This window comes from Hypanus sabinus, chromosome 8 (assembly GCF_030144855.1).
Source record: "Hypanus sabinus isolate sHypSab1 chromosome 8, sHypSab1.hap1, whole genome shotgun sequence".
Lineage (NCBI taxonomy): Eukaryota > Metazoa > Chordata > Chondrichthyes > Myliobatiformes > Dasyatidae > Hypanus > Hypanus sabinus.
Genome location: NC_082713.1, coordinates 2140394 through 2166163, shown reverse-complemented (window position 1 = coordinate 2166163; position 25770 = coordinate 2140394). Strand labels below are relative to the sequence as shown.

Genomic DNA, 25770 nt, shown 5'->3' with positions numbered 1-25770 from the left:
GTGATGAGCTGGCTGTGTCCACCACCTTTTGTAGGCTTTCCCATTGCTAGTCATTGGTTTTCCCATATCAGCCTGTGACGCAACCACACAGTGCATTTATAGAAGTTTGTCAACATTTTAGATAATTTGCCAAATCTGTGCCAACTTTTAAGAAAGTAGAAACTTTAGCGTGCCTTCTTTGAAATGACACTTGTGTGCTAGTCCCAGGACAAATCCTCTAATGCTGAGGAATTTAAAGTTACTGAACTTCTGGAATGATATTGTAAGGAAGAAGAATTTAAGATGGGATCACAGAAATCAAGACTAAGCTATGTGAAGCACACAGCTGCTTAAGGAGCAGCAGAAATACACAAAGTACCCATACCTCTGGGCCACCTGAAATCTCTTTGTTGGAAAAGGCAATGGTTCCCACCTTTGCATTAGTACCGACAAATGAAACTGCCTAAGAAGCAATAAGCATTCTTTCAAAATGCTTGTGATTCACAATGTACAATGGGAGGAGGGGGTTCTTGATTTAGAAAGTGCACTTTCTGAGAAGCATTTGGGCATCCGGATAGACTCATCACTATCAACATCTAGACAATGCCCATAAGTGATTAGGAAGGCAAATAGAATGTTAGGCTATATAATTCACTCAGTGAGGTTCAAGTCTAGAGATGTTTTCCTTAAGCTGTATAATGTAATTGTGAAGCCACACATTGAGTTCTGTGTGCAATGTTGGTCTCAATATTTTGTGAGGGATGTGAAGGCACTGGAGAGAATTGAGAGAAGAATGACGAAACTCATTCTAGGTCTGCAGGGTATGAGCTATGAAGAAAGACTGAAAGAATTAAACCTTCTTAGCCTAGGTAGGAAACATGATGGAAGTGTTCAAAATCAATAAGGGTATAAGTAAGGTGGATGCCTGCTGCTACTTCAAAATTAATCCATCAACAAGGATGTGGAGCCATAGGTGGAGATGGTTAAAGGGAGATTTCAGTCTAACATCAGGAAGCATTTCTTTTAATAGCCAGTTGTGGACAAACTACTTCGTTATGTAGTTGCGTGTAGTACCCGAGAGACTTTAAAATCTAAGCTCATGTTATTTCAACGCACTATGTCACTAGGAATTAGGCAAGCTTTGTTGCGCCAAATGTTCTGTTGTCAAAAACTTTCTAATCTAATAATATGAATGACAATGAAAGGCTCAATCTCTAAATTTGTTCAAATAAAATTATTGTCTCTTTACCATGATTCTTCTACAAAGGTTGGTCTGACCTTGGATTTGTTGTGGAGTGTTGAATAGTTTCCCACTCGTTTGCATATTAAAAATTAATTGTTGGAGAGTCAAACAGCATCAGCAATGCACGGGGATATTCAAAGTTTCGGATTCTATCTGAACAAGTTAATTATTTCCTGATTCTAACACGTGTAGTCTGCTGTATCTTGCAGATCACTACCATCCAGTCATTAACGTGCGCATGCTGCCTGTACTATGTACAGTCAAAGGACAATAGAAGGGCGGGACCACAGTCTGATTGCTGTGGAGTTGGCCAACCACTGTGCTAAACTAGTGGACGGGTAAAGTGGCCACGCCCCTGACATCCGGGGCTTTCAGCCTCACTCTGGTGGCGCAGCGCGACTATAAAAGCGGTTCTGCTCACCGGCGCCCATTTGCTTTTGTGTCGTAGGAGGAGTAGGTTTCGTGCGCTTCTCAGATTGCTTTGAAGTGACAAAATTGTCATTAAAGGTGAGTTGCTTCCGATGGGGTGAGAGGAAGCGTGATTGCAGACACGGTGGAGTATTTTGATGGTAGGCCATAATTGCGAGTGGTGTGTGTGGGGGAGGGGCTGTCCGCCATGTTGTGAGGGTAGGGCTTGAGTGTGAGGGGACTGGTAACTGAGTGTGGGGCCGCTGCTGGGTCACCTTGCATTCTTCTGCTTTGCTGTATCTGAGTGGTTTCACAACGGCCGCTCATTGCCGGTCTCTGGTGGGCACGGTCACGCCGAACGCGGCGCCAACGGCGGAGGAGAGCGCCGCCATTTTGTGGCGGGAGTGGATGGCGCTGTCCGCGCCCCTTCATTTAACTGCCGCTGTCTGTAACCGAGGGGGCGGGGGGAGGAGCGGGGCGAAAACGGTGTTGGAATGTTCGCGAACCCTGCGCTAAGTGCTTGGCGTATGGCGGACCGTTGGCGGGTTCCCTGATATGGCCCGCGACGTAAATGTAATGTGAGGAATGCTATTCGGGAGGGAATGGGGATTCCTGTTGGTGGATAGGAATACTGTCCGGCTATCTCTTTGCCGCTTTGTTTGCCGGAGGGGGAAGGGGAAGTAGAGAAAATGAATCTTCAGGAGCGGTGTGTGCCAAGCAGCAACTTCACTCTATCACGCGTGCACCTGTCATGTTGCTCAGGCAGCTTATATCAATTTGTGCCCATAATAGTGCTATCGACATCCGTTAGTGTCTAGTGGCCAGTCAGCCTTTCGATTCAATCTTGCAATGATTTATAACACAAAGTTTATTCCTTTCATATCTTTGCCATGAGTGAACAAAAGCCAGCGATTCTAGACTGCTCTAGACATAGTGTGTTGCTATAGTCGGTGCGTCTAGGACCAGAGGGCACAGACTCAAATTAGAGGGACGTTCATTTAGAACAGATGTGGAATTTCTTTAGCCAGAGGGTGATGAATCTGTTGAATTCATTGCCACATGACGGCTGTGGAGGCCGAGTTATAGATTCTTGATAAATACGGGTGTCAAAGATTACAGGGCGAAGGCAGGAGAAAGAGGTCGAGAAGGCTACTAAATCAGCCACGATTGCATAGGAATCGATCTCAATCGGCTGAATGGCCTAATTCTCTGTCTTACGGTCTTTCCACCATGTTGAAGGGTCTCTACTGGAAAAGTCATCTCTCTACTTTTACAGAATTTGTGGAGTCTTTTGTGTTGGTAATCAGTCTTTATTGGGTGTTTAGCGAATACAGCTTTTATGCATATCATTTTTATTCCTAGTGGCTAGACCACTAACAGTTGTACAATTTTTTAAAATAGTATCAAGCAGTGGTAAATCAAGGCAACTGGACTTGGTCTGTCTAGAAGACGTTTTGCCACTTGTCTAAGAGTTTTCTTCACTTATAATACAGTGAAGTCCAGTTGTCTTGATTTAATTCTGCTTGATTTACAATGACCTGGATGACTGAGAACCTTCATTGACTTAAAATAGTCAATGTTATCAAAAGTATTTTCATTATTCATTAAAGATCTCATGAATTCTTGTGGTCTAATAACTTTAGATCATATTTAAAAGTGGAACCCATTCTTGGTGGCTCATATTATTACTGAAAGTTCTGAAGGGATAAATTATTCCCTTGTTCTTTAACATAGCAGGAAATTAATATCTAAATAGCTTATTTTGATACGTGCTGGGGTCTTTTCATCGAATTTAGGTTTGTTTGGTTAGTGTTGAATTACTACATTTTGCTGCTTTCAGTTGATGTGTCATTGTATTCATACAAAAATAAAACGGTAAAATATAAACATTGATTCTACAGGGCTGTCATAGAGAGCTTCATCTCACAATTTATGAAAACCCTTCTGGCTTGTCATACTGGCTGCAGTCTGCCATCACTTGTAAGACTTGTATGTGTCCAGTACATTGAAGTGGGGAAATTTAGTGTCATGGTGTCATAGAACACTACAGCACAGTAACAGTCACTCCAGCCTTGCACTTCTAGTTCTTGCCATACCATTTTTGAACAGTATTCAGCATGCAAGATGCCTTTCCCAAAAGGTGCTAGGAAGTGCTATGAGTCTTGCCCCATTCTCTAGTTAGCCCACCCCCTCTATTATCTGAGTCATAGCAGTGTACTTTAAACCACTTCTTACAATGCTGTTTACATTGCAAATACATACTGGTGCTTGTGCTGATTTTCATATCCTTTAACCTCTAAATTGTTTTTGTGTAACTCTTTTGTTTTTTGTTGCATGTCACATCAACACATTACAACAAATTCCTAATAAATGTAGATTTATGTGGCAAATAAAGCTGATCCTTGATATTTTTAGGCAGTTACCAAGATGGTGGAAGCAGACCGTCCTGGAAAACTCTTCGTCGGTGGCCTTAACACTGAAACAAATGAGAAGGCACTTGAAGCAGTGTTTGGCAAATATGGAAGAATAGTTGAAGGTAACTTATGGTCATTTCTATTACTTGGTCAAGAGAAGCTAAGGGTTCTCTGGCAAGTTTTGCATGGTATCCAGGCTGGTGTCAAGTTAGAGCAAGTGTGTATAGCAGATATTTGCCATTCAACCATTTTGTTTCATCTGCTCTTCCTCTCCCTACTTAAGGTTTTGATCATCACTTAGCAGATTCCTGTTTATCTTCTCTCCTCCTCCCCCCCCCCCCGAATCTGTCACAGCCTTTACCCACACCCCGTTCAATCCGATTGTCAGCCTTCACCCCTCATTAGCTCACCTATCACCTCCTGCTCTGTTTCGCTCCTTTGTCTTCCTGTAAGTAAGTGGAATATACAGGTAGGAACAGTAGTCTCAGTATCAGTAATGAGCGTGTTTGGACATTGCAATAGACTTCAGTGCTGCTCATGTTGGTAATTGATTTGTCTTAATTGGTATGGTTGAAGTTTATATTGGTTATGCTCTGGTTACTAACTTGTATTTCCCTTTCAGTTCTTCTAATGAAGGATCGTGAAACAAACAAATCAAGGGGTTTTGCTTTTATTACTTTCGAAAGTCCAGGAGATGCGAGGGATGCAGCCAGGGATATGAATGGAAAGGTGAGGTGTTATACCATAGAACAATAGTTCAGTGCAGTGTATAGTTGTCTTTTTGGGGGGAAAATCTTAATTCAACTATCAGTGGTACTGGTAAAGAATTGGAAGTCTGAAATGTGTGTGTGCATGCACTCCTGAGTGTAGAATATTTTTCTAGTTAGCCCATGACCTATCTCTGGCACAGTAAATAGACTTACGTAAAACATGTTAATTGGCATTCATTTGATGTCTTTATCCACTGAGTGCTTGTGATTTAGGTCAATATTGAAGAAGCCATTGACCACTACAGCTACATGCTGTGTTAACATTCTAAATTTTCCAAAATGGGTGAAATTTGTGAACCTTATGGTGCTGAGAAACATAAAAATTTGACCCACTGAAGTTTCCATGAATTGTAACTAAGGCTGCTCTCAAAGTATGTTGTAATGAATTTCCAAATGCTGTTTGTCAGGTATAGCTATTGATTATGAAGGTCTTTTGACAAGTAAAATAAAGTTCCATTGTTTGAAGGCGTGCTGTTTACTAACACTGGTTTTGAAAGTAAAATTATTTGTTATGTAAAATTTCAAATAGTCTTGGATCCCATTTAAGACTTTCATAATTCAAAAGCAGAAAGAATGGATCTACTTTGGCTTCAATGTAATTTGTTAGTATCTCCAGTCATGCCTTTTAAGTTGAATTCACTCCTGAGTACACAACTGACATTTTTATCACTCAATTTTTTTTAAAGTCTTTGGATGGAAAACCCATTAAGGTAGAACAGGCTACTAAACCAGCATTTGAAAATAGTGGACGACGTGGACCACCCCCACCCCCAAGAAGTCGTGGTCCTCCTAGGGGAATTCGAGGTGGAAGAGGAGGTAGTGGAGGAATGAGAGGTCCACCTCAAAAAGGTAGGTGGTTGGAAAAGAAGATAAAAATACAAGAGTAAGCTGGCAAGTCTATTACAATCTGTCTGGACAGTTGCAACCCAGCAGGTTTCAGGAATGAACCTGTCTCAAATTCGGGCAACACACGCGAGGCTGGATGAACCCAACATGCCAGACAGCATCTGTGGAAAAGAGTAACCAATTGACATTTTAGAACAAGAGTCTTCATCAGGCTGACTGGTTCATCCAATGTTTTGTGTGAGTTGCTTGGATTTCCAGCATTTGCAGATTTTCTCATGACTCTGAAATTCAGTCAGCTTTAATGGAAGAGCACACAACAGAGCAGGAATTTTAGTAATTTCAAATGGGCCTAGATATCAAGTTCACATTCATTGTCTTACAATAGACAATAGGTGCAGAAGTAGACCATTTGGCCCCTCGAGTCTGCACCGCCATTCTGAGATCATAGCTGATCATTCACTATCAATACCCAGTCCCTGCCTTGTCCCCATATCCCTTGATTCTCCTATCCATCAGATATCTATCTAGCTCCTTCTTGAAAGCATCCAGAGAATTGGTCTCCACCGTCTTCCGAGGCAGTGCATTCCACACCTCCACAACTCTCTGGGAGAAGAAGCTCTTCCTCAACTCTGTTTTAAATAACTGACCTCTTATTCTCAATCCATGCCCTCTGGTACTGGACTCTCCCAACATCTGGAACATATTTCCTGCCTCAATCCTATCAAACCCTTTAATTATCTTAAATGTTTCAATCAGATCCCCTCTCAATCTCCTCAATTCCAGCATGTACAAGCCCAATCTCTCCAATCTCTCTGCGTAAGACAGCCCTACCATCTCAGGAATCAACCTAGTGAATCTACGCTGCACTTCCTCAATTGCCAGAATGTCCTTCCTTAAACCTGGAGACCAAAACTGTACACAATATTCCAGGAGTGGTCTCACCAGGGCCCTGTACAAATGCAAAAGGACATCCTTGCTCTTGTACTCAATTCCCCTTATAACAAAGGCCAACATTCCATTTGGCCTCTTCACTGCCTGTTGCACTTGCTCATTCACCTTCATTGACTGGTGAACTAGGACTCCTAGGTCTCTTTGCATTTCTCCCTTACCTAACTCTACACCGTTCAGACAATACTCTGCCCTCTTGTTCCTGCTTCCAAAGTGGATAACTTCACATTTATTCAATTATTCACATTTATTCAGAATTTGGATTCAAGTGGTTTGTTTAGACTTTTTGATTTCGCTGTTTCTTAATCCTGAACAATGTTGATCCACGCTAAATGTCAGGTTGTATTCGTGTGCATGAGCCTGATCCCTTAGAATTGCAGTAAAAGACAAGCATCTGCTACTTGTTAATAGTTTCCCCTGGAGCTTTACAAATGCTTGTTGTGGAATGTTTAATAATAGTCTCCAATAAGATAACTATGATTACAACAATCAGCCATATGATGTGTGATCTTTGTATAATATTGAGCCTGCATTGTGGATGGATGCATTTTGTTACAGCTGAGTTGTGAAAATAGGAATGAAACTACTTTAGATGCAGCTTGTTGGTGCTTTCTGCTTCACGATTAAAGTACTAACTTGAGAAGTGCTCTTAAGCAGAACTGTGGTGGTTTGCACCTTTTTAGTTCGTAGTTATGCCTGGAACCTTGCTGTCTGTGCTTTTCCTTCAGGGACCGGGTTTGTACAAAATTTTAAACCAAACTAATTTTAAGCGATGAAGTTGTGAATTACAAACTAGACATGGTGGAGATAACTGATGCTGGCCTAATCCAGTCACTCCAGCTTATGGTATTTCACATTTTCTGCATCTGTTGTATGATTTAGAAATATGGCAGCAGATTATGTTTGAAGTAAGTTATTTTTTGCCTTCAGGTGCAGTTTCACCTTACACCTTCACCTTAATAATTAGTCTTGTGTACATTATAGTTTTTAATACATTTTCTGAGGTGGTTAGAGATGCTCTACAAAGTACAGCACAGCATAACTCTGAATTTAACACACCAGCCTAGTTGGTAAAATGTATATGATCAAATGTGTTCATAATGATTCGTTTTGTTTTTAGTGACCTCCAGAGGGCCACCATTAAAACGAGGTCCCCCTGGCCGTGCCAATGGACCCCCACCAAAAAGGCTTCCTCCTTCAGGACCATTGCGAACTGGAGGGATGGGAGGACGAGGAAGTGGATCAAGAGGCAAGAACAATATTCATTAATATATAAATTATTCTGCTTTGTTCAGGTTGAATATTTGAGTTACTGTGTATTTTGTTCCTAGGACCTCCCTCACGTGAAAGAGACAGTTATGGTTCACCTCCATCCCGCAGAGAAATGATGCCATCCAGAAGAGATGATTATATTCCCAGAGAAGATTACTACTACAGAGACAAGTATAATCTTATTTGATCCGGGGAAGTATTTAGCAATAAGCTACCAGGTGGAGGATTAAGAGGCAAAAGGAAATCATGAGCCTTTAAGATCTTGGTTGGGGCACAATCTCCAGCTCTTGGTTGTGATGTAAAATATCAACATTGCACTAGTGATTTACTTACATGATTCCAAGAGATACATACTTACACAAAAGTTGTGGCAGACCTATTTAATCTCACGGGTGTAGATTAGATAGAAGCCATGTTCCTATTTAGATGATTCAAAGGGTGGCGGACATAGAATGGGGATGAAATGCACAGTCAGTATTGTTCAATTATACCTTTGAGTCTGAATGGAAAATATTTGCATGGTTACAGTAAGATAGTTAGGTTTGCTTTTAAACTGAGAATATTGAGTGATAGCTGTGCAAAGAATAACTGCATCTGAAAGGATTCTTGTGGATACAGATGCATTGTCTAGTCTCAAGCAATGATGACTTCTCTAATATTGATTCTGAGAAATGATGTGACTGCATTTCCTCTAAGAAGTTCTGAGCTTTTCATCAGTTGTTTTCATGAGATACATCTCAGGCTTTTCAAGTTTTCATATCTTAGTGGATGATCACTATGTGCAGCCACACAAATTCAGCAGTTGGGATGATTTATTTATTGAAGTTTAGATTTACTGAAATCTGCAAATAATGTGTGTAGACGTTATTTTCCTTGTCAATTTTTTTTTTACTTCACTCCAGTGTTAGGTGGTGGTTTATAATGACGCTCATAATTCTCAGCCTATCATGTGGTGATGGCTTGCTAGAACTTTTAGCCATTATTTTGTGGCTATTTGTAACTGGTGCTGTTTTCAACTGTCTTTTGACAAAGTTGTCTGTGCCTTATTCTAGATTCTGATTTGTATTGCACATGTTAGCAAACTTCTCATTTTGTACGTTGCAGTTACTCTAACAGAGATTACCCGAGCTCTAGAGATGCAAGAGATTATGGTCCACCACCAAGGGATTCATATAGTTCCCGTGAATATTCCCATTCAGGTGGCCGTGATGATTATGGATCGCGAGGCTATAGGTATGACTGCATTTTGTGCCCTGTGTTGTCAAACATCTGATTCAAGTATCCTGATTGTCTTCATGATGAATAATTTCATTTCCAGTGATCGCGATGGATATGGTGGACGTGAGGCACGTGACTATTATGATCGCCCAAGTGGTGGCTCCTACAGAGACTCTTATGATGGCTATGGTAAGATGGCAATTGATTAGTGTCAGTGTTCATGTTGATGCAGACATTCTCATTCTATTTTGGACAAGGCATACATTTTTTTTGGACTTGAGGGTTTGTTTGTCATTCATATGTCTTGAATTTCAAGCAGTTTATTTTTACAGTGATAAAATCCACAGCAAAACAAATGAACTTCAAAATAAAGCACAAACTTGCTGCTGAGCAATATCCGTCAAACAAAAGGCCTAGTCATTTAAGAAAATGCATATTCAACTTGTAGTGAAATAAAATGAGTTACATGTGCATACGTAAACCTAAAGGCTGGAAATATTTCTGCATAACCTCCCCAACTGTTGCTGGAAGGATGACAATGTGAGACCTACCAAAATGAGTTAAGTCTTACATTTAAAACTTCACTACTTTGCTCAAATGGTCCCCCAATGATGGGAACATCTCAATGCTGCATCTTATCAAATGCTGCAAGTGCAAACAAGTTTTTAAAAATGCAGATTTCAACAAAGCTGCAGTAAGTGAGTAAATCTTATAAAATGTAAGGAATATTTCAAACGTTTCCATATGACCTGACCATTGACCCTGCAGGTAACTCACGAGGCGCTCCACCTGCACGAGGGCCGCCACCATCTTACAGTGGAGGTGGCCGTTACGATGACTACAGCAACAGCTCAAGGGATGGATATGGTGGAGGCCGTGATAACTACAGCAGAAGTGATACTTACTCGAGTAGCCGCAATGATCGTGTTGGTAGGCAAGATAGAGGCCCAGGTGTTCCAATGGAAAGAGGCTATCCTCCACGCGATTCATACAGCAGCTCAAGCCGCGGAGGAAATCGTGGATCAGGGCGCGGAGGAAATCGCTCTGACAGGGGCAGTGGCCGAAGCAGATACTAAAACTGAACTTAATATAAGTTGGACCAAAAAGCCCTTGCTCTCTTAATGCTGTTTTTCCTTACTGAAACACAACAAACAATTTGAGGTGAAAGGACTGTCAAGTGCTTTCCATGCAAGCAGATTTTGAGAATTTAATTCGGTTTGCTGTTTATTGTTAGTTATTTTTTGTTTTTTTTTAAAAAAAAAAGTCAGTTTGTACTTTCTAGTGGGAACGGTGCAGAAACTGGTTAAACTTGGAAAAAAAAAGTTAATGTTATATTGGTGCTACTGTCTGTGGCTTTTCCATACTTGCATATGGATATATAGAACTAGATCTTGCTTTGTTGCACCAGTGCTATTGTGAAATAAAAATCAAAAGTTTTCAGTGAACAATGTTATGTTGTTTAACCAAACTCCTTTGGTGGGGTGGGGGTGAGGGGGAGGTAATGCAAAGAAAATATTTTAGTTGTTTTTTCAAAATGGGAAGGAAAAAGTGCCCAGACAACTGAATTCAACTAACAACAAGCAATGCCGATGAACGTTCATAACTGCCCGATGAAACCTTGCAATTTTCAAAATATGCCAGTTGTATTTCAGTCTCCTCCAGTTACAGATCAACATTCAACCTCAAAAGCTCCAGCCACAGCTGACTCTGAAGCAAGCTGGTTAAAAAAATTACAAATCATCACCAGTGAGTATCTTTAAAAGTGATTTGTTGTTAAGTTCTGGCTTAAAGTGGATACAAATCTTAAAATTTCCCAAATGTCATTTAAGCACTTTTATGACTCCATTTTCTACAAGTGTAGTATCTCACTTTAAAAGGAATTTGCTGTAATTTTAAGAATTTGGCATCAAGATTTACAAAGTCATCCTGCCAAAGCCTGTTACTGTTCAAAAGCTGGAGACTTAGGAAAGGCAGTTGAATCTAGGACATACTCAACCGAATCAAAGAGCCAATTAAATGTGAAAAGAGCAACTCTGGTAAGCAACGCAAACCTTTTTATGTTAACCTACTAAGTGAAACCCATGGTTGCATAAGGAAGTACTTCGCTCACCAATTATAACTCCATGTTCAATTAAAACAAAATGGAATTACGTAGGTAATCAACAAACCATTATAAGTTGCCTGCTAAGTGAATCCTGGTTACATAAGGAAACCACCAAATATTGTCATCCTTCTGTTCGATTTAAATGAAATGGAATTCTATACATAACGCAAAACCAAACCTGCAAAGCAATTTTTCTGAAGCACTTTGGACAACTTTTGAACCCTCAGCAGCATCAGTGGACTGACTGGAAGGCCAAAGGAAAAAGTAAATTGTGCTTTGAATGATTTAAAACTCAATTTTTTTAGTAACAATGATAAAATACAAATATTGAGTTAGGTTTAAAACAGTATAAGCTTTAGCATGTATTTTCTTACAGGATGAGGATATAGAAAATCGTTTTTGATGAGGAACTGTCCACCTGTTGGGTGATTATATCCTGAGCTGAATCAAATGGAAGATCGTTTATCCAGGTACACTAATTTCCTTATTCAGGTAAGAGATTATTTTGTGTATTTTAGCCAACTAATTTGCTGTGTGGTGAATTTGATTTGTAATCCAAAATATGGAAGGACTACATTCACCTGATGGCAATTACTTGCTGTTGGCATCGTGACATGTTCTGCCACGTGATACCATATCCCAATACTGGATGATTGTAACTATTTAATAGTGGTAGCGTGGAAGGAGCCCGTTCATCTTGAGTCCAGTGGTCCCTGTAAATTATTTGAAGTTTACCTGACCCTGATAGTACATTGTAGACCCTATCTCCGGATGCATTTGGGCCACTTGCCAAATTCTTAATTCCAGGATCTCTCATGGGAATAGTTTTTCCTTTCCTTATCTCTGATTTTCAGTATCTCTATAAAATGCAGTTAGACTTGTACTTTTTTACCCTTCTTGGCTCACCCAGTTTCCACAATATTTAGTCCTTCCATATTTTGGATTATAAATCAAATACACCACACAGCAAATTAGTTCCTCCAGCCCTTCAAGCCATGCTGCCCAAGCAACTCCACAATCCTGATTAACCCGATCCTAATCATGGGACAATTTGCAGCAGCCAATTAATGTACCTGATATATCTTTGGACTGTGGGAGGAAACCTGAGCACCCGGAGAAATCCTATGCATTCAGTGGGGAGGATGTACGGAGTGTAGGTGTTCAGTGAAACGGTCTTCCAGTCTGCGTTGGGTCTCACCAATATATAGAAGGCCAAACCAGGAGCACCAGACACAGTGTATCACACTAGCAGACTCAGGTGAAGTATTGCCTCACTTGGAGATACCGTTTCGCTGAACACCTACGCTCTGTCTGCCTGAGGACACTGGGAGTGGCCCCAAATTTTAATTCCATGTCCCATTCCCTTTCTGATATGTCTATCCATGGCCGTCTCTGCTGTCAAGATGGAGCCACACTTGGGTTGGAGGAACAGCACTTTATATTCTGGCTGGGTAGCCTCCAACCTGATAGCATGAACATTAATTTCTCATAACTTTCGTTAGTGCCCCCTTTCCCCTTCTTACCCCAACCCTATATTTTTTTTCACTCTTTCCGTCTCACAATAACTCCTTGCCTGTTCTCCATCTTCCCCTGGTGCTCCCCTCCCCCTTTCTTTCCCAACTCTTAGCTTCATCCTCCCCCTCCTGTCTTCTATCATTTCAAGTCTCCCCTTCCCCCTCCAACTTTCAAATCTTACTCTTTTTCCGTTAGTCCTGATGAAGAATCTCGACCTGAAACATCAACTGTACTTCTTCCTAGGCCTGCTGCGTTCCACCAGCATTTTGTGTGTGTGGCTTGAATTTCCAGCATCTGCACATTTCCTCGTGTTTGTGTTCACCTGTTAACCTTTGATTTCCTTAGCTTGGTACCTTGTAACTTTACCCTTTATTGAGTGCCTGGTATAGAAATTAAAGTCGTTCTGCTGTACAAATTTTTTCCCACAGTGATAATGTAATTAGTGGCTACTGCATTTTCTTTCAGATCAAGAGAAATCTGGATTTAAGTGAAATGACCATTGAAAAAGCATAGTAGCGGAGCAGCATAAAGCGTGGAATGGTGGAGAGCTTGAACTGCATTTGACCTTTTGATGAGCTCGAAGGCTGTTTCCCTATAGCACTTAACGAGAACTAAAATAAGAGACTTAGATCTGTACCCCACCGTGTTTTTGAAGTGCATTCAGGTGTTATTATGTTGTGCTGTAGATATTAAAGGCAGTTTGGGTTTCTGCATCTTTCTCATTGTTAACTTGTCTTTTCCACCAAAAGAGCTTGGGATACCAAAAACGTGGGACACAAGGAAAGTAGAGGAATAGTTTTTCATGAATGGGTTGTGGATGATGCTAGCAAGTTATTTGGACTGGTGGGTTCTTTCTGGTGAGCTGATGACACAAAATTTCACTACTTCCATTTCTGCTTTTAGGTCCTGTGATTTTAATTATTTTTGTTGTTACGTACCCCGTAACTGGGTGTCAGACCAGCAGAGATAGAAGTATCCGTTGGAGTCTGGTGGTACTATATTTAAAGGTGTTTATTAATAAAAATAAGCAAAACCATATTAATAATGCAAATTACATATAACACAAGGTAGCAGTAATTAAACCTAAAAGTGTAGGAATAATAATAAGCAGTAATAAACAAGCTCTATTGATGTCTAGGGGTAAATGAATTGCCATAGAAAAGTATAAAGTTCAGTTCATGAGTGCTGATGTAGTTATGGTGGTTGTAATCGTTGGAGAGAGACCGAGTGAGATGTAACAGCTACTGCAGCCAAACCTTCCTTTGCTTTCTTAATCCGTCATGTCGTTGTGGTCATTCAGTTATGACCTCTCTGTCCTTCTGCTAGACCGTTCTTCTGTGGTGAACTCGTCACTTTGGCATGAGTGGACACGCACACAAGCCCCCACCAGCCCTGCTTTCACACTGATTGCCTTACTGACCGACCTCCTGGTTCGGTCTTCGAAGCCCCCACCTTTCTTGTGGGTTCCAACACTCAGTGTCCACTGGCGTGTCTTTTTTTGTCCCTACTAACGGGGTCTCAGCTATCCATCAATTCTGAATGACTGTGTCCATCAAATCAGACCACTGAGGAATGTTATTGAGCAAACTGTTGTCCTTGCAACAAAACAGTAAATAATTCAAAAGGAGTCACAATACAGTTAACCAGCAATTTCCCCCTCTCTCATCTGTCAGATGTTCTTGCCTGTTTTTCATCTTTCTCATGGTCAGCATTGCAACAGTAATAGTTCATGGTTCTCGGGGGGGGGGGGGGGTGGGAATGGTTAACCCTTCACCCCATTGTCCGTCAGGTCTGTTCATCACTCATAACATTGTAACCTGCTATTAAATCAAGGTTCTGTTACTAATCCAGAAAAGTTAACATTTTTTGCTTATCCCTGGTTATCCAAAAGGGCAAGTGTTTGACAATTGGCAATTAATTTGGATCATAGGACATTGGAGCAGAGTTAGGCCTTTCAGCCCATTAAGTATGCACTGTTATTCCATTATGGCTGACCAAGGAACCCACTCAACCCTGTACAGATGCCTTCTTGAAGTATCCTTTGATGCCCTGACAGATCAGGAAACCCCCCCCACCCCCCATCTAGTCCTTTCAATATTTGGTAGGTTTCAATGAGATCCCTGTGTATTCTAAATCCTCATGTACCTCATCTGGACTCTCCAATGACAACACATTCTTTCTGAGATATGATGCCCAGAACCAACAACAGTACTCAAGTGTGGCCTGACTTCTGTCTTCTAAAGCCTCAGTGTTGTTTCTTTGCTTTTTTATTCCATCCCCCTTGAAATAAATGCCAACATTGCATTTGCCTTATTTACCCCACTCAACCTGTGAATTAGCTTTTTTGGGGGTCTTGCATGAGGACTCCTAGTTCCACTGCACCTCTGATGTTTGAACCTTCTCCCCATTTAGATAATCTACACTATTGCTCCTTTTACAAAATGCATTATCGTACATTACCCAACACTGTATTCCATCTGCCAGTTATTGCCCACTTTTCCAAGGTGATCAGGTCTTGCAAACGCATTTCCTCCTTAGCATAACCTACATCTCCACCTATCTTCATATCATTGGCAAACTTTTGCCACAAAGCCATTCCATTACCTAAATTATTGACAATGTGAAAAGTAGCAGTCCCAATACTGACCCTTGAGGAAAACCACTAGTGACAGGCAGCCAGTCAGGAAATTTGTGAAGGATAATGTTTCTGAAGTTGAGTAAAGCGCTGTAATTTTTTTTTAAAAAAATTGATTATTGGGCGGGATAGATATTTGTACTTGCCTCAGTGTTAAAGGAAAGTGGCTTATTTTCCAAAAGTCCAAATGGTATGGATGTGAAACTGACATGCAAAAAGCCTTATGTGATAGTTTCAAGATGCAAGATTGATTATTTAATGGCATTTCCCATAGACAAGTGTAACAGAACAAAATAGTTATTCTGGATCTGTTGCAGCACAGAAAACAAGATAAGATAATAAATAAGATGTCTTGTGTACCTGAATTATCTACATAAAAATTATGCTAGTCACATTGTACATAAGGTGATTGACAAAAAATGAGAAAGTGGTGCTTGGGGGTGTGGAATGGTGGGGTTAGTAGGTGGGTAGGAAGCTTCATGATGTTTCTTGCACCTTTATGTTCTTGACAGCAGTGGGCTGGTGCTGATAATACATTGGGTAGTTTTGACGACCTGTTGTAGAGCCTTCCTGTCCTCCACATGTTGAGGGTGCTCGCTACTGTGCATCATGTTAATATGGATGACCATTGTCCAGCTCAGCTCTTTCAGCGTCCACAGAAAGAAGTGATGTTGGTGAACTTGCCTGATTGTGTATAATGTTTTCTGGGACCATGAGAGGTTGTGAGATGTGCACTCCCATTGCTGTGCCACTAATGTAAAGGAGGTATGAGAGGTGCAACTTCTCCCAAAGACAATAGCCATCTCCTTTGTTTGCCTATCACTAGGCCTCGTGCTCTTCCACATCATCTCTATGGGCAATTTTATTGATGATGAGTCTCAGCATTGTTGTGCACTGGTGAATTTGAAGATTGTGATCACTTTGTGTTTGGTCATGCAGTCAATGTGTGAGCCGATTCAGACAGTGGGCTCAGCATACAGTTCTGTGGGACATGTGAAATGCTGAGATGTCAATGAGTACTTGGCCTGGGATGTTGTCTTGCCCAGCCATCTTAATGTTTTGGCTGGCATTGTTGGATGCCTCGAAGCTTACATAAAAGTTGTTTAGATCATCAGGGAGGAAGAGATGTCACTGGTTTGGTTGATGCTGTTTTTCCTTGCATAGTCAGTAGTATCCTTGATACCTAGTTATGTATGTCAGGGATTGTTATTAAACAGGTGTTCCTGAAGATTTTGTGTATAGGTGGTCTTTGCTGTATTGATGCCAAAGATTAGGTTTATTCTGGCTATTCTGAAGGATTGAAGGCAGCATTCCAGGCTTTTAGTTAGGGAGTGCACCTCTCATTCAGCCAGAGCCTCTGGTTGGGCTGTTCTTGAGGTACAATATCTGCACATTTACTGATGTAGCTGGTGTCAAATGAGGTATATCCCTCAAGATTTGTCTCCTTTTTGTGCCTCCTTGAACATCTAGTTCAAAGCAGTCCTGAAGCATAGAAATTGTTTCATTAGGTCATACAGTGATAGTCATTTACATTCTTCATTTTCAGCAGCAAAATGTTTTGTGATTAACATTATGGAACTGTCATCAGAAAGGCCAAGATGAGGGTGTAGGATAGCTTTGTAATTACCACATCTGTTTGTATAAACGTGGTTCAGTCCATTTGTTCACCTGGTGACAGGGTAGAATTTGGGTAAAATGTCTTGAAGGTTCACATGATTGAAGTCTTCTGCAATGATGAAGAGACTGCCTAGATGCTTGCTTGCTTTTGTAGAGAGCTGATGATTCGGTAAAACTCACGGGGGGGAATGATGTAAATTCCTTGGCCAGGTAATGTTGCTGGCATTTACAGTGCCTTTTTAGGCTCCAGCTCTTGATTCACGTAAGTATTAAAGCCAGGGATTTTGATCAATTCATCTGACAATTTTTATTTGTGAATCACATGCTCCTCTCCCCCCCCCCCCCCCACAGTAGATGACCAAAAGAACAGAAAATTGTAAAGCATGAAAAATCAAAATATTCTGTAAAAGTGAACATGCTTTCAAAATAATTAAACTTAATTTCTAAAAATTTTCTATAAATATTTGGTGTGACCACCTTTTGCCTTCAAAATTACATGAGTTCTCTTGGGGACAAACATGTAGTTTTATAAGAAAATCAGCTGGTAGTTTGTTCCAAGCATCTTGGAGGACTTGCCACCATTCATCTACAAACTTTGGCCATCTTGCTTCAGTCTTTCCAGGTAACCCCCATAAGACATGGGAGCAGAATTAGCCCATTCCCACCGTGGAGTCTGCTTCACCATTTCATCATGGCTGATCCTGGATCCCATTCAACCCCCCATACACCTGTCTGACCATATCGCTCGATTCCCCCGACCAATCAGGAATCTGAACTTGACCTTTAAATATAGCCACTGCAGTCTGTGGCAGAGCGTTCCACAGATGTACCACTCTTCGTTTAAAAAAGAACCTAACTTTTGTTCTAAAAGGTCACCCCTCAATTTTGAGGCTGTGCCCTCTGGTTCTGGATTCCCCCACCATTGGAAATACCCTCTCCACCTCCACCTTGTCAGGTCCTTTCAACATTTGGAGGTGTCAATGAGATTCTCTTTCTTCTCCCCACCCCCCGCATTCTTCTAAATGCCAGTGCATGCAGGCCCAAAGCTGTCATATACTCCACACATTAACCCTTCTTTCCTTAAATCTTCCTTGTGAACCTCCTCTGGACTCTCCAACGTAAACACATCCTTTCTGACATATGGGGCACAAAACTCTTGTCAAGGCACCAAGTGCAGCCTTGTGAGCATCTTGTACAGCTTCAGCTTTTATGTCTTGCTTTTATATTCATCTATTTAACCTGGGAGTCTTGCACAAAGACTCCAAAAACCCCTTGCTTCCCTGATGTTTGAATTTTCTCCCCATTTAGGTAAGTCTGTTCTATAGTTCCTTTTACCAAAGTGCTTTATCATATATTTATCAACATTATACCTTCTGCCACTTTGCCCATTCTTCCTGCTGCAATCACATTGCTTCCTCACCACTATCTTCTCCTTAGCCTATCATATCTGCAAACTTTGTTACAAAACCATTAATTCCATTATCTAAATCTTTAACAAACAATGTTAAAAGTTGCAGTCCTAATACTGACCCCTGAGGAACAGCACTAGTCACAGGCAGCCAACCAGAAAAGCCCCTTTTATTCCTCTTTGCTGCCTCCATGTCAGCCATTCCTCTATCCCCATATGTGGCACCTTATCAAATGCCTTCTGAAAAAAGTAATTGACATCCACTGCATCTCCCTTGGTCAACCCTACTTCTTGTTACTTCAAAGAATTCCAACTAAGTTGTCAAGCAAGATTTCCCTTTACAGAAACCATGGTGACAGACTTATTTTATCATTACCCTGAAACCTCCTCAATAATAGACTTCCAACATTTTCGCAACCACTGGGGTTAGGCTAACTGGCTTCCTCTGTTGTCTATAGCATTTATAAGTGCCACCTGACCTGCATTCCACCAACAATTTGTGTGTGGTGCTTGAATTTCCAGCATCAGCAGGTTTCCTTGTGTTTGCATTAAGTTCACTTGCCATCTTTTGTCCTCCATTACTACCTCACCAGCATTATTTTCCAGTGGTCAAATATCAATTCTTGCCTCCCTTTTATTCAAAAGTGTTCAAAAAAATTCAAAAAAAACTTCCCAAAACAGTATTTTGCTTTATAATATTGGCTAGTTTGCCCTCATATTTCATCTTTTCCTTTCTTACTGTCTCTGTTGAGATCAGGGCTCTGTACAGGCCATGTCATCTGTTGAAGAATTCCTTTGTTGGTTTCATTGGAGATGGTTATTTATGACTGGCCTCCTCTTTGTCCTGCTGCAGAATGAAGTTGGGACTGATGGTATTGTGTGATGGATGACAATCTGCTTGTACTAAGCACTGAAGATCCCAACTCCATTTGCAGAAATGCATCCCTGGGGACCTGTAGGAGCGTCCGTCGTGCTTGCTTCACAGTTGGCTGCAGACACTGGTTCATGTAGCACTCTGCAGCTCTTCTATGGTCAAACTGCCTCCTGTTTGAGCCAAAAACAGGAATGGGGTACTGAGTGTGGATGATCAGCCATGATCACATTGAATGGTGGTGCTGGCTCAAAGGGCCAAATGGCCTACTGCATCTATTGTAGATGGGTGTACTTGGGTTCCAGTGGTTTCTGAGAGTTAAAGCTGACAGCATGGGTAGAAGGACATCAGTTCTGCTGCACTCCATTTCTGTGGCTGACCATTTTCTGGTCCTCACCCTTGCCTGTTTCTTTGTTCATCTTCAGCAGAGCTTGGACAGCACATCTTGAAACTCCAGTTTGCCATGAAATTTCTGTTTGGGATATACCTTGCTGATGCAGGCTGAAAGATTGTCTTGTTGATATGCTCACTTTTGCCATGGTGAAAGAATTGATTTGAAGATTATACCATCATGTGCTACACCCATGGCATTTAGTTCAGTTATCCTTTACCTAGTTTGATTAATTCTGCATCAGCTTCTGTTTCAGTTAATTAGTTCACTCAGCCCATTATGTCGTTGATCCTGGTTAACTTAGTTAAATCGCGCACTGGGCTATATACCAACAAAGTAATCAAGCTGGTTATGAGCATTTGGATAGATGTGGACTGATTAAGGACAGTCATCATGGCTTTGTGCATGGTATGTCATGTCTAACCCTTATTTGAAATTTGAGTTTTTTGAGGAAATTACCAAGTGGATGTTGTCAACATGAACTTCAGCAAGGCATTTGACAAGATCCTTCATGGGAGGTTGGTCAAGAAGGTTCGATCGTTTTGCATTCAAGATGAGGTAGTAAATTGGATTAGACCATGGCTTTATGAGAGAAGCCAGAGAGTGGTAGTGGATGGTTTCCTGCAACTAGTGGAGGAGTGCCACAGGGATTGGTTCTGGGCCTGTTGTTTATCTGTATCGATGATCTGGATGATGGGATTAACTAGGTCAGCAGATTTGCAGATGATACCAGGATTGGAGTTGTAATGGACACCAAGGAAGACTATCGTGTCCTGTGGTGGGATCTGGACCAGTTGGGGAAAAAAGGCAGATGGAATTTAATGCAGACAAGTGTGAGGTGTTACACTTTGGTCAGACCAACCAGGGTGTCTTGCACAGTGAACAGTTCAAAGGAGTGCTGTAGAACATGGGGATCTGAGAATAAAGGTCTAAACTTTTAGCACATTGGCCTTTATAATTCAATGTATTAAGTATAGAAGATGGGATATTGTGTTGAAATTGTGTAAGTTGGTGAGGCCATATTTGGGGTATTGTCTGCAGTTTTGGCCACCTACATACATGAAAGATGTAAATAAGGTTGAAGGAGTGCAGAAAAACTTTACAAGGATGTTGTAGGGTCTAGACCTGCATTATAAGGAAAGGTTCAATGTTAAAACCTTATTCCTTGGAATGTCGAAGATTGAGAGGTGATATACAAAATTATGAAGTGTACAGTACAGATAATGAGTGCTTAGAAATCTAATTTTTCTAAAGATACTAATGCAGAAAAAATCTAAAACAACTTACATTAGAAATCTAGGGTGCCCAAGACTTTTCAACAATACTGTAGTTGGACCACCTCTTGCAGCTATTATACAGCTTTTTGGATAGTCTTTAACTTGCTTTGCACAACATGATGTAAAATTGAAACAAGTTCTGCTAGGTTAGTTCGGGAACAGTGGACATCTTGTTGGAGATGTTTGGGTTGAGGTCAGGATTCTGACCGGGCTGCTCAAGGATATCAATTTTCTTCATTTGAAGCCATTCCCTGGTTGCTCTGGCAGTGTGTTTTGGATCATTCTCTTGCTGAAAGACCAACTTTCTTCCCAGTGTAAGCTTTCTGGCAGAGGTTAGCAGGTTTCCATCCAGGATCTCCATATTTAGCAGCATGCGCCTTGCCATCAATCCTGACCAGATGTTCAGCTCCTGATGCTGAAGAGCATTCCCATAGCATGATGCTACTACCTCCACAATACATTACAGGCAGGACTGTGTTACTTGCTGATGTGCAATATTATGTTTAAGCCACACATAAGCCAGAAAGTTTTAGCCACCGCTTCTTTCTTCAATGAGCACCCTTGTTGTGCAAGGCTTTGGAGATTGTGGAGCCATGAACTACCTCTCCAGCAGCAGCCACTGGCTTCTGCATCACTGTAGCCTCTCTGGCAAGTGTTATTCTCCAGCAACTAAGTTTAGAGGTGGTTTGACATAAAGCAGTATGACTGGTTTCATATCTTTTCACTTTTCTATTATGCACTGCACTGAGCTCTGCAGTATGTTCAGTGCCTTTTGTGTCTTAACTTGCCCCAGGTCTGTGCAACTCTATTTTCCCAGACTTGTCTTAAATGCTCTTTTGTCTTTATTTTGGTTTGATCTGTTGAAAATTTACCATACAGTTGGGCCTTAACAGAGAGGGGGTTATTTATTCTCATGAATTCATTGAAAACAGGTCATCCTTCAATTATCTACATCAAAAAATAATTCTAACCTTTTTTGCTGGTTGGCAGTCCAACTTAATTTAAGTTGCCACCATGGAGTGTTGATTCAAATATTTCTGCAATGGCCTCATGCATTTCATTTGCATTCACAACACTATACTCTCCCACTTATGAAACTGACAAAACCACCCCTTTACCAAATTACCTATTATGCCTATTAACAATATAATCTTGCAAATAAAAACTTGTGTGGTAACAACCAGGTTTTCTGAATAAATAGAACATCGGGATGATTTAACAAATCAGCAAAAGACTTAAAATCTTGGAAATCAGGCTTCTCACATACCACTGCAATATTCTAACTCTCATTGTATACCTTCATAAGTGGACTAGGATAGAAATACCCCATCCAAGATACTTTACTGTAGATTTCAATTTTCTCAGTCTAAGCAGTACAATTCCCCACTTATGTTATAAACATCACAGTCTTCATTTTATCCCCAAGTAAGATTCTTCTAGTAAGACGAGTGATGCCAACATGTATCAACTGACTTCATTGTCTGGTTTCTGGTAAAATTTTTTAACTTTTTGCATGACATTTGCATAAGATGCACCCAACTGTACTTGTTGAACTGCAGCTGTCACCTTAAACACTTCACATCCTCTATATGCTGCACTGTTCTCCACATTTACTGTGGGTTTAACTTTGTACCTTCACTATAGTTCCCAACACTTCAACTCAGTTTTCCCCGTCATTCTGCTGCAACCTGCCCAACTCTGGCATTTAAACCATTTAAGTGGAGATGGAATATTAGCTTGTCACTTTATCATTAAGATGCTCTAAACTAGCTATCAGGGAGCTTCGTCTCAAAATAAGTCAATACAAATTAGCTATCTTTTCATTATTTCTAAATGAGATTTAACCTACCCTGTTGATATCTCCACAAGACAGCCCCATACATCTATTTTGAAAAGGCAACATAGTACCTTCTTGCGCTTTACTATCCTTACAAATGATTAACACATTCCCTCCCCTCAAAGTACAAGCACAATCTATCTTCCCCTATAGCAGATTTCAACGTTTTGGTTAATTGGGCTGTACAGGGTCAAATTTTAACAATGCTTTTTTTCCCCAAAAAAATCCCTCCCTCCATCACAGGCACTACAATATTATTTATTTCCTGTTTTACAGATCCAGATTCAACTTCATTTAAATCTCCTGCCAACTGTACTCTCCCAATCTTCATTGTTCCTTTCCAGATCCTCCTCACTACTGAACCTACACTCCTTCCCAACATCCCCACACCAGTAACAATCCAGCACCCAGCCTTTGTATTAGCAGCCTATGCATCAACAAATTGGGTAAGTTGGTAAGGTAATGTACCTGAGAAAAGTTAGCATAATTACAAATAGGATGAATACTTTTTCAGCCTCACAATTTTGATTTTTAGTAAATTGTTTGCAGGTTTTCAATTCTTGTTTTGACATGATACACAATGTTTTGTAGATAAGGTCAAAATCATATTTCAATATTTTAAATTTAGAAAATGAGGTAGTAAAACGTGTAGATACTTGAGGCTTCTGAATATTTAAAGGCAGTAACTAAAAAATGCTCAGTTCCCCAAAGCAGTGACTGCTAACTACAGATGAGTTTGTGTATCTCCTTTGGATTTCCCCGGCAGGGAGTTTTTGTCTGGAGCAGTCATCTTGTTGAGTTGAAACACTGAATCACGTCTATTGTTTAACCATGTTTTGGTGTAAACAAAGCAGTTTCTTGTCTTTGTGCGTTCATTCAAGTCTTTTTTCTGGTGAGTGTATATTGGCCTGGAAGAGAACTGGTAATGCCAGCCTGGTTGGATTTGCTGTCAGCCTCATCAGCACCCTGGCTCTTGTTGCATTTCTGTTTGATCTTACACCAGATGCAACTGACTTTTCCTGGCTGAGCTTCCTAGGCCAGGTTACTGTCGCCAGGTCTGGTGTCCATTGAGTCACTAATCTATAGACCACTGTCACTGACTGCTGCTGCTGGATTAAATGTAATTTTGTATTACTGGAACTTTGATTAATTGAAATCCTGTCTAGAAACTTTGAAGTGCTGTCAGAATTTAAAGCTAACATAATTATTGGGAGCTGGAGAAGTTGCTGCATCACCATCTTGACATGAGCAGAGATGCTGAGGGTGATTTCTGCATTTGGAGAGTGAACATTCAGGTGGAGTAAGAGATTAAAGCAGATGCCTTGTTCACTTTTACTGTAAACTAATTTGAATAGGTGAGTATATGTGCTATCCTTTGGTGAAGCCTTGGTGAGACCACACACAGTAGCCTCTTTGCAAAAGGACATGGTGGGGGGGGGGGGGGGGAGAATGCTTTCCCTAATTGGCCAGTTTCAGGAAATCGGTAGGTCATTTGGTAACATGGACAAGTGGTAGGCCAGTGGAATTCTTATGACAGAGTGAAAGTAATATATTTGCTAAATCTATTGAAAGAAATGAGCACAAGGCACTGGGTGATGTGGGGAGAGGCAGGGCTGGTGAATGGGATTTGAGTAGAATCATACTTGCTGGTCAGTGGAATGGCTTACCCCTATTTTTCCATGCTTATAAACAACCTCTGCTACAACTTGCCCTTAGAGCATCATTTACATAAATGTAGTTGACTTTTACTTCAACTAAAAATCGTCCCATCTGAAGTGGAAAAATGAACTTGTACTGTTGAAAATTAAATCTTCTATAGTACGTATAAAAAGTATTCTCCGCCACCCTGGAGTTTTCACGTTTTTTTGTTTTACAACATTGAATCACAGTTGATTTAATTTGACTTTGTTGGCACTGATTAACAGAAAAGACATTTCCATGTCAAAGTGAAAACAATTTCTACAATTTGGCCTAAGCCTATTACAATTATTAAACACAAAATAATTGATTGCATAATTACTCACCCCCTTCAAGTCAGTATTTAGTAGATGCACCTTTGGCAGAAATTACAGCCTTGACTCTGTGGATGGGTCTCTATCAGCCTTGCACATCTGGACACTGAAATTTTTTTCCCCCATTCTTTACAAAATTGCTCCAGCTCTCTCAAATTGCATGGGGTTCGTGAGTGAACAGCCCTTTCAAGTCCAGTCACAAATTCTCAGTTGGGGTGGGGACCAGGCACTGACTTGGCCACTCCAGAACATTAACTTTGTTTTTAAGCCATTCTTGTGTAGATTTGGCTTTATGCTTAGGGTCATTGTGTTGCTGGAAAACAAATCTCTGAGGTTCCAGTTCCCTTGCAGATTGCATCAGGTTTTCCTCCAGGATTTCCCTGTGTTTTGCTGCAGTGAAGCATCCCCAGAGCAAGATGCAGCCACCACCATGCTTCATGGTAGGGTTTTTGATAATGTGTGGTGTTTGGCTTATGCCAAACGTAGCATTTAATCTGATGGCCAAGAAGCTCAATTTTGGTTCATCAGACCATAGAACCTTCTTCCAGCTGACTTCATAGTCTCCCACATGCCTTCTTGAAAACTCTATCTGAGATTGTTTTTTTTCCAACAGTGGTTTTCTCTTTGCTGCTCTACTGTAAAGGTGCACCTGGACAACAGTTGTATGCACAGTCTTCCCCCATCTCAGCCATTGAAGCTTATAACTTCTCCAGAGTTGTCATGGGTTGCTTGATGGCCTCCCTCAGTAGTTCCCTTCTTGCACGGTTACTCAGTTCTTTAGGACAGCCTACTCTCTGCAGGTCTACTGTTGTGCCATATTATTTCTGTTTCTTATTGATAGGTGTAGTTGTACTCTAGGGGACATCCATGCATTACAGACATTTACACCACACGCTGCATCTGCAAAGCAAACAGCATAATGAAGGACCCCAGACACCCCTCATACAAATTCTTCTCCCTCCTGCCGTCTGGGAAAAGGCACCAAAGCATTTGGGCTCTTACAAC

The 25770-nt window shown here is 40.9% G+C and overlaps 1 protein-coding gene and 1 non-coding gene across 4 annotated transcripts; both read left to right on the top strand.

The window, feature by feature from the left end:
- Window positions 1-1608: 1608 nt before the first annotated feature.
- On the top strand, window positions 1609-13428 carry rbmx (RNA binding motif protein X-linked). 3 transcript variants are annotated; one of them, XR_009513474.1, is made up of 10 exons: window positions 1609-1729; window positions 4046-4166; window positions 4667-4773; window positions 5501-5663; window positions 7729-7857; window positions 7940-8051; window positions 8985-9113; window positions 9199-9287; window positions 11579-11672; window positions 13183-13428. XR_009513474.1 is itself a non-coding variant. In XM_059976682.1 (9 exons), the coding sequence occupies exons 2-9, from the start codon at window positions 4058-4060 to the stop codon at window positions 10172-10174; spliced, it is 1146 nt and encodes a 381-aa protein (XP_059832665.1). In that variant the 5' UTR covers window positions 1609-1729; window positions 4046-4057; the 3' UTR covers window positions 10175-10547. The 3 variants fall into 3 exon arrangements, 1 of the variants encoding a protein (XP_059832665.1); XR_009513473.1 differs by having other exon boundaries at window positions 11579-11694; XM_059976682.1 differs by lacking the exons at window positions 11579-11672; window positions 13183-13428 and adding an exon at window positions 9867-10547.
- LOC132398756 (small nucleolar RNA SNORD61) lies at window positions 8518-8589 on the top strand. The gene has a single exon (XR_009513785.1). It is a non-coding gene; the product is annotated as a small nucleolar RNA SNORD61 (small nucleolar RNA).
- Window positions 13429-25770: the final 12342 nt, after the last annotated feature.

Bases quoted from the DNA above. Each gene is read 5' to 3' on its own strand.
- rbmx (XM_059976682.1), top strand. From the start codon at position 4,058: ATGGTGGAAGCAGACCGTCCTGGAAAACTCTTCGTCGGTGGCCTTAAC. The intron at 8,052-8,984 runs GTATAATCTTAT...TGTACGTTGCAG, and splicing joins GATTACTACTACAGAGACAA to TTACTCTAACAGAGATTACC. The intron at 9,114-9,198 runs GTATGACTGCAT...TTTCATTTCCAG, and splicing joins TATGGATCGCGAGGCTATAG to TGATCGCGATGGATATGGTG.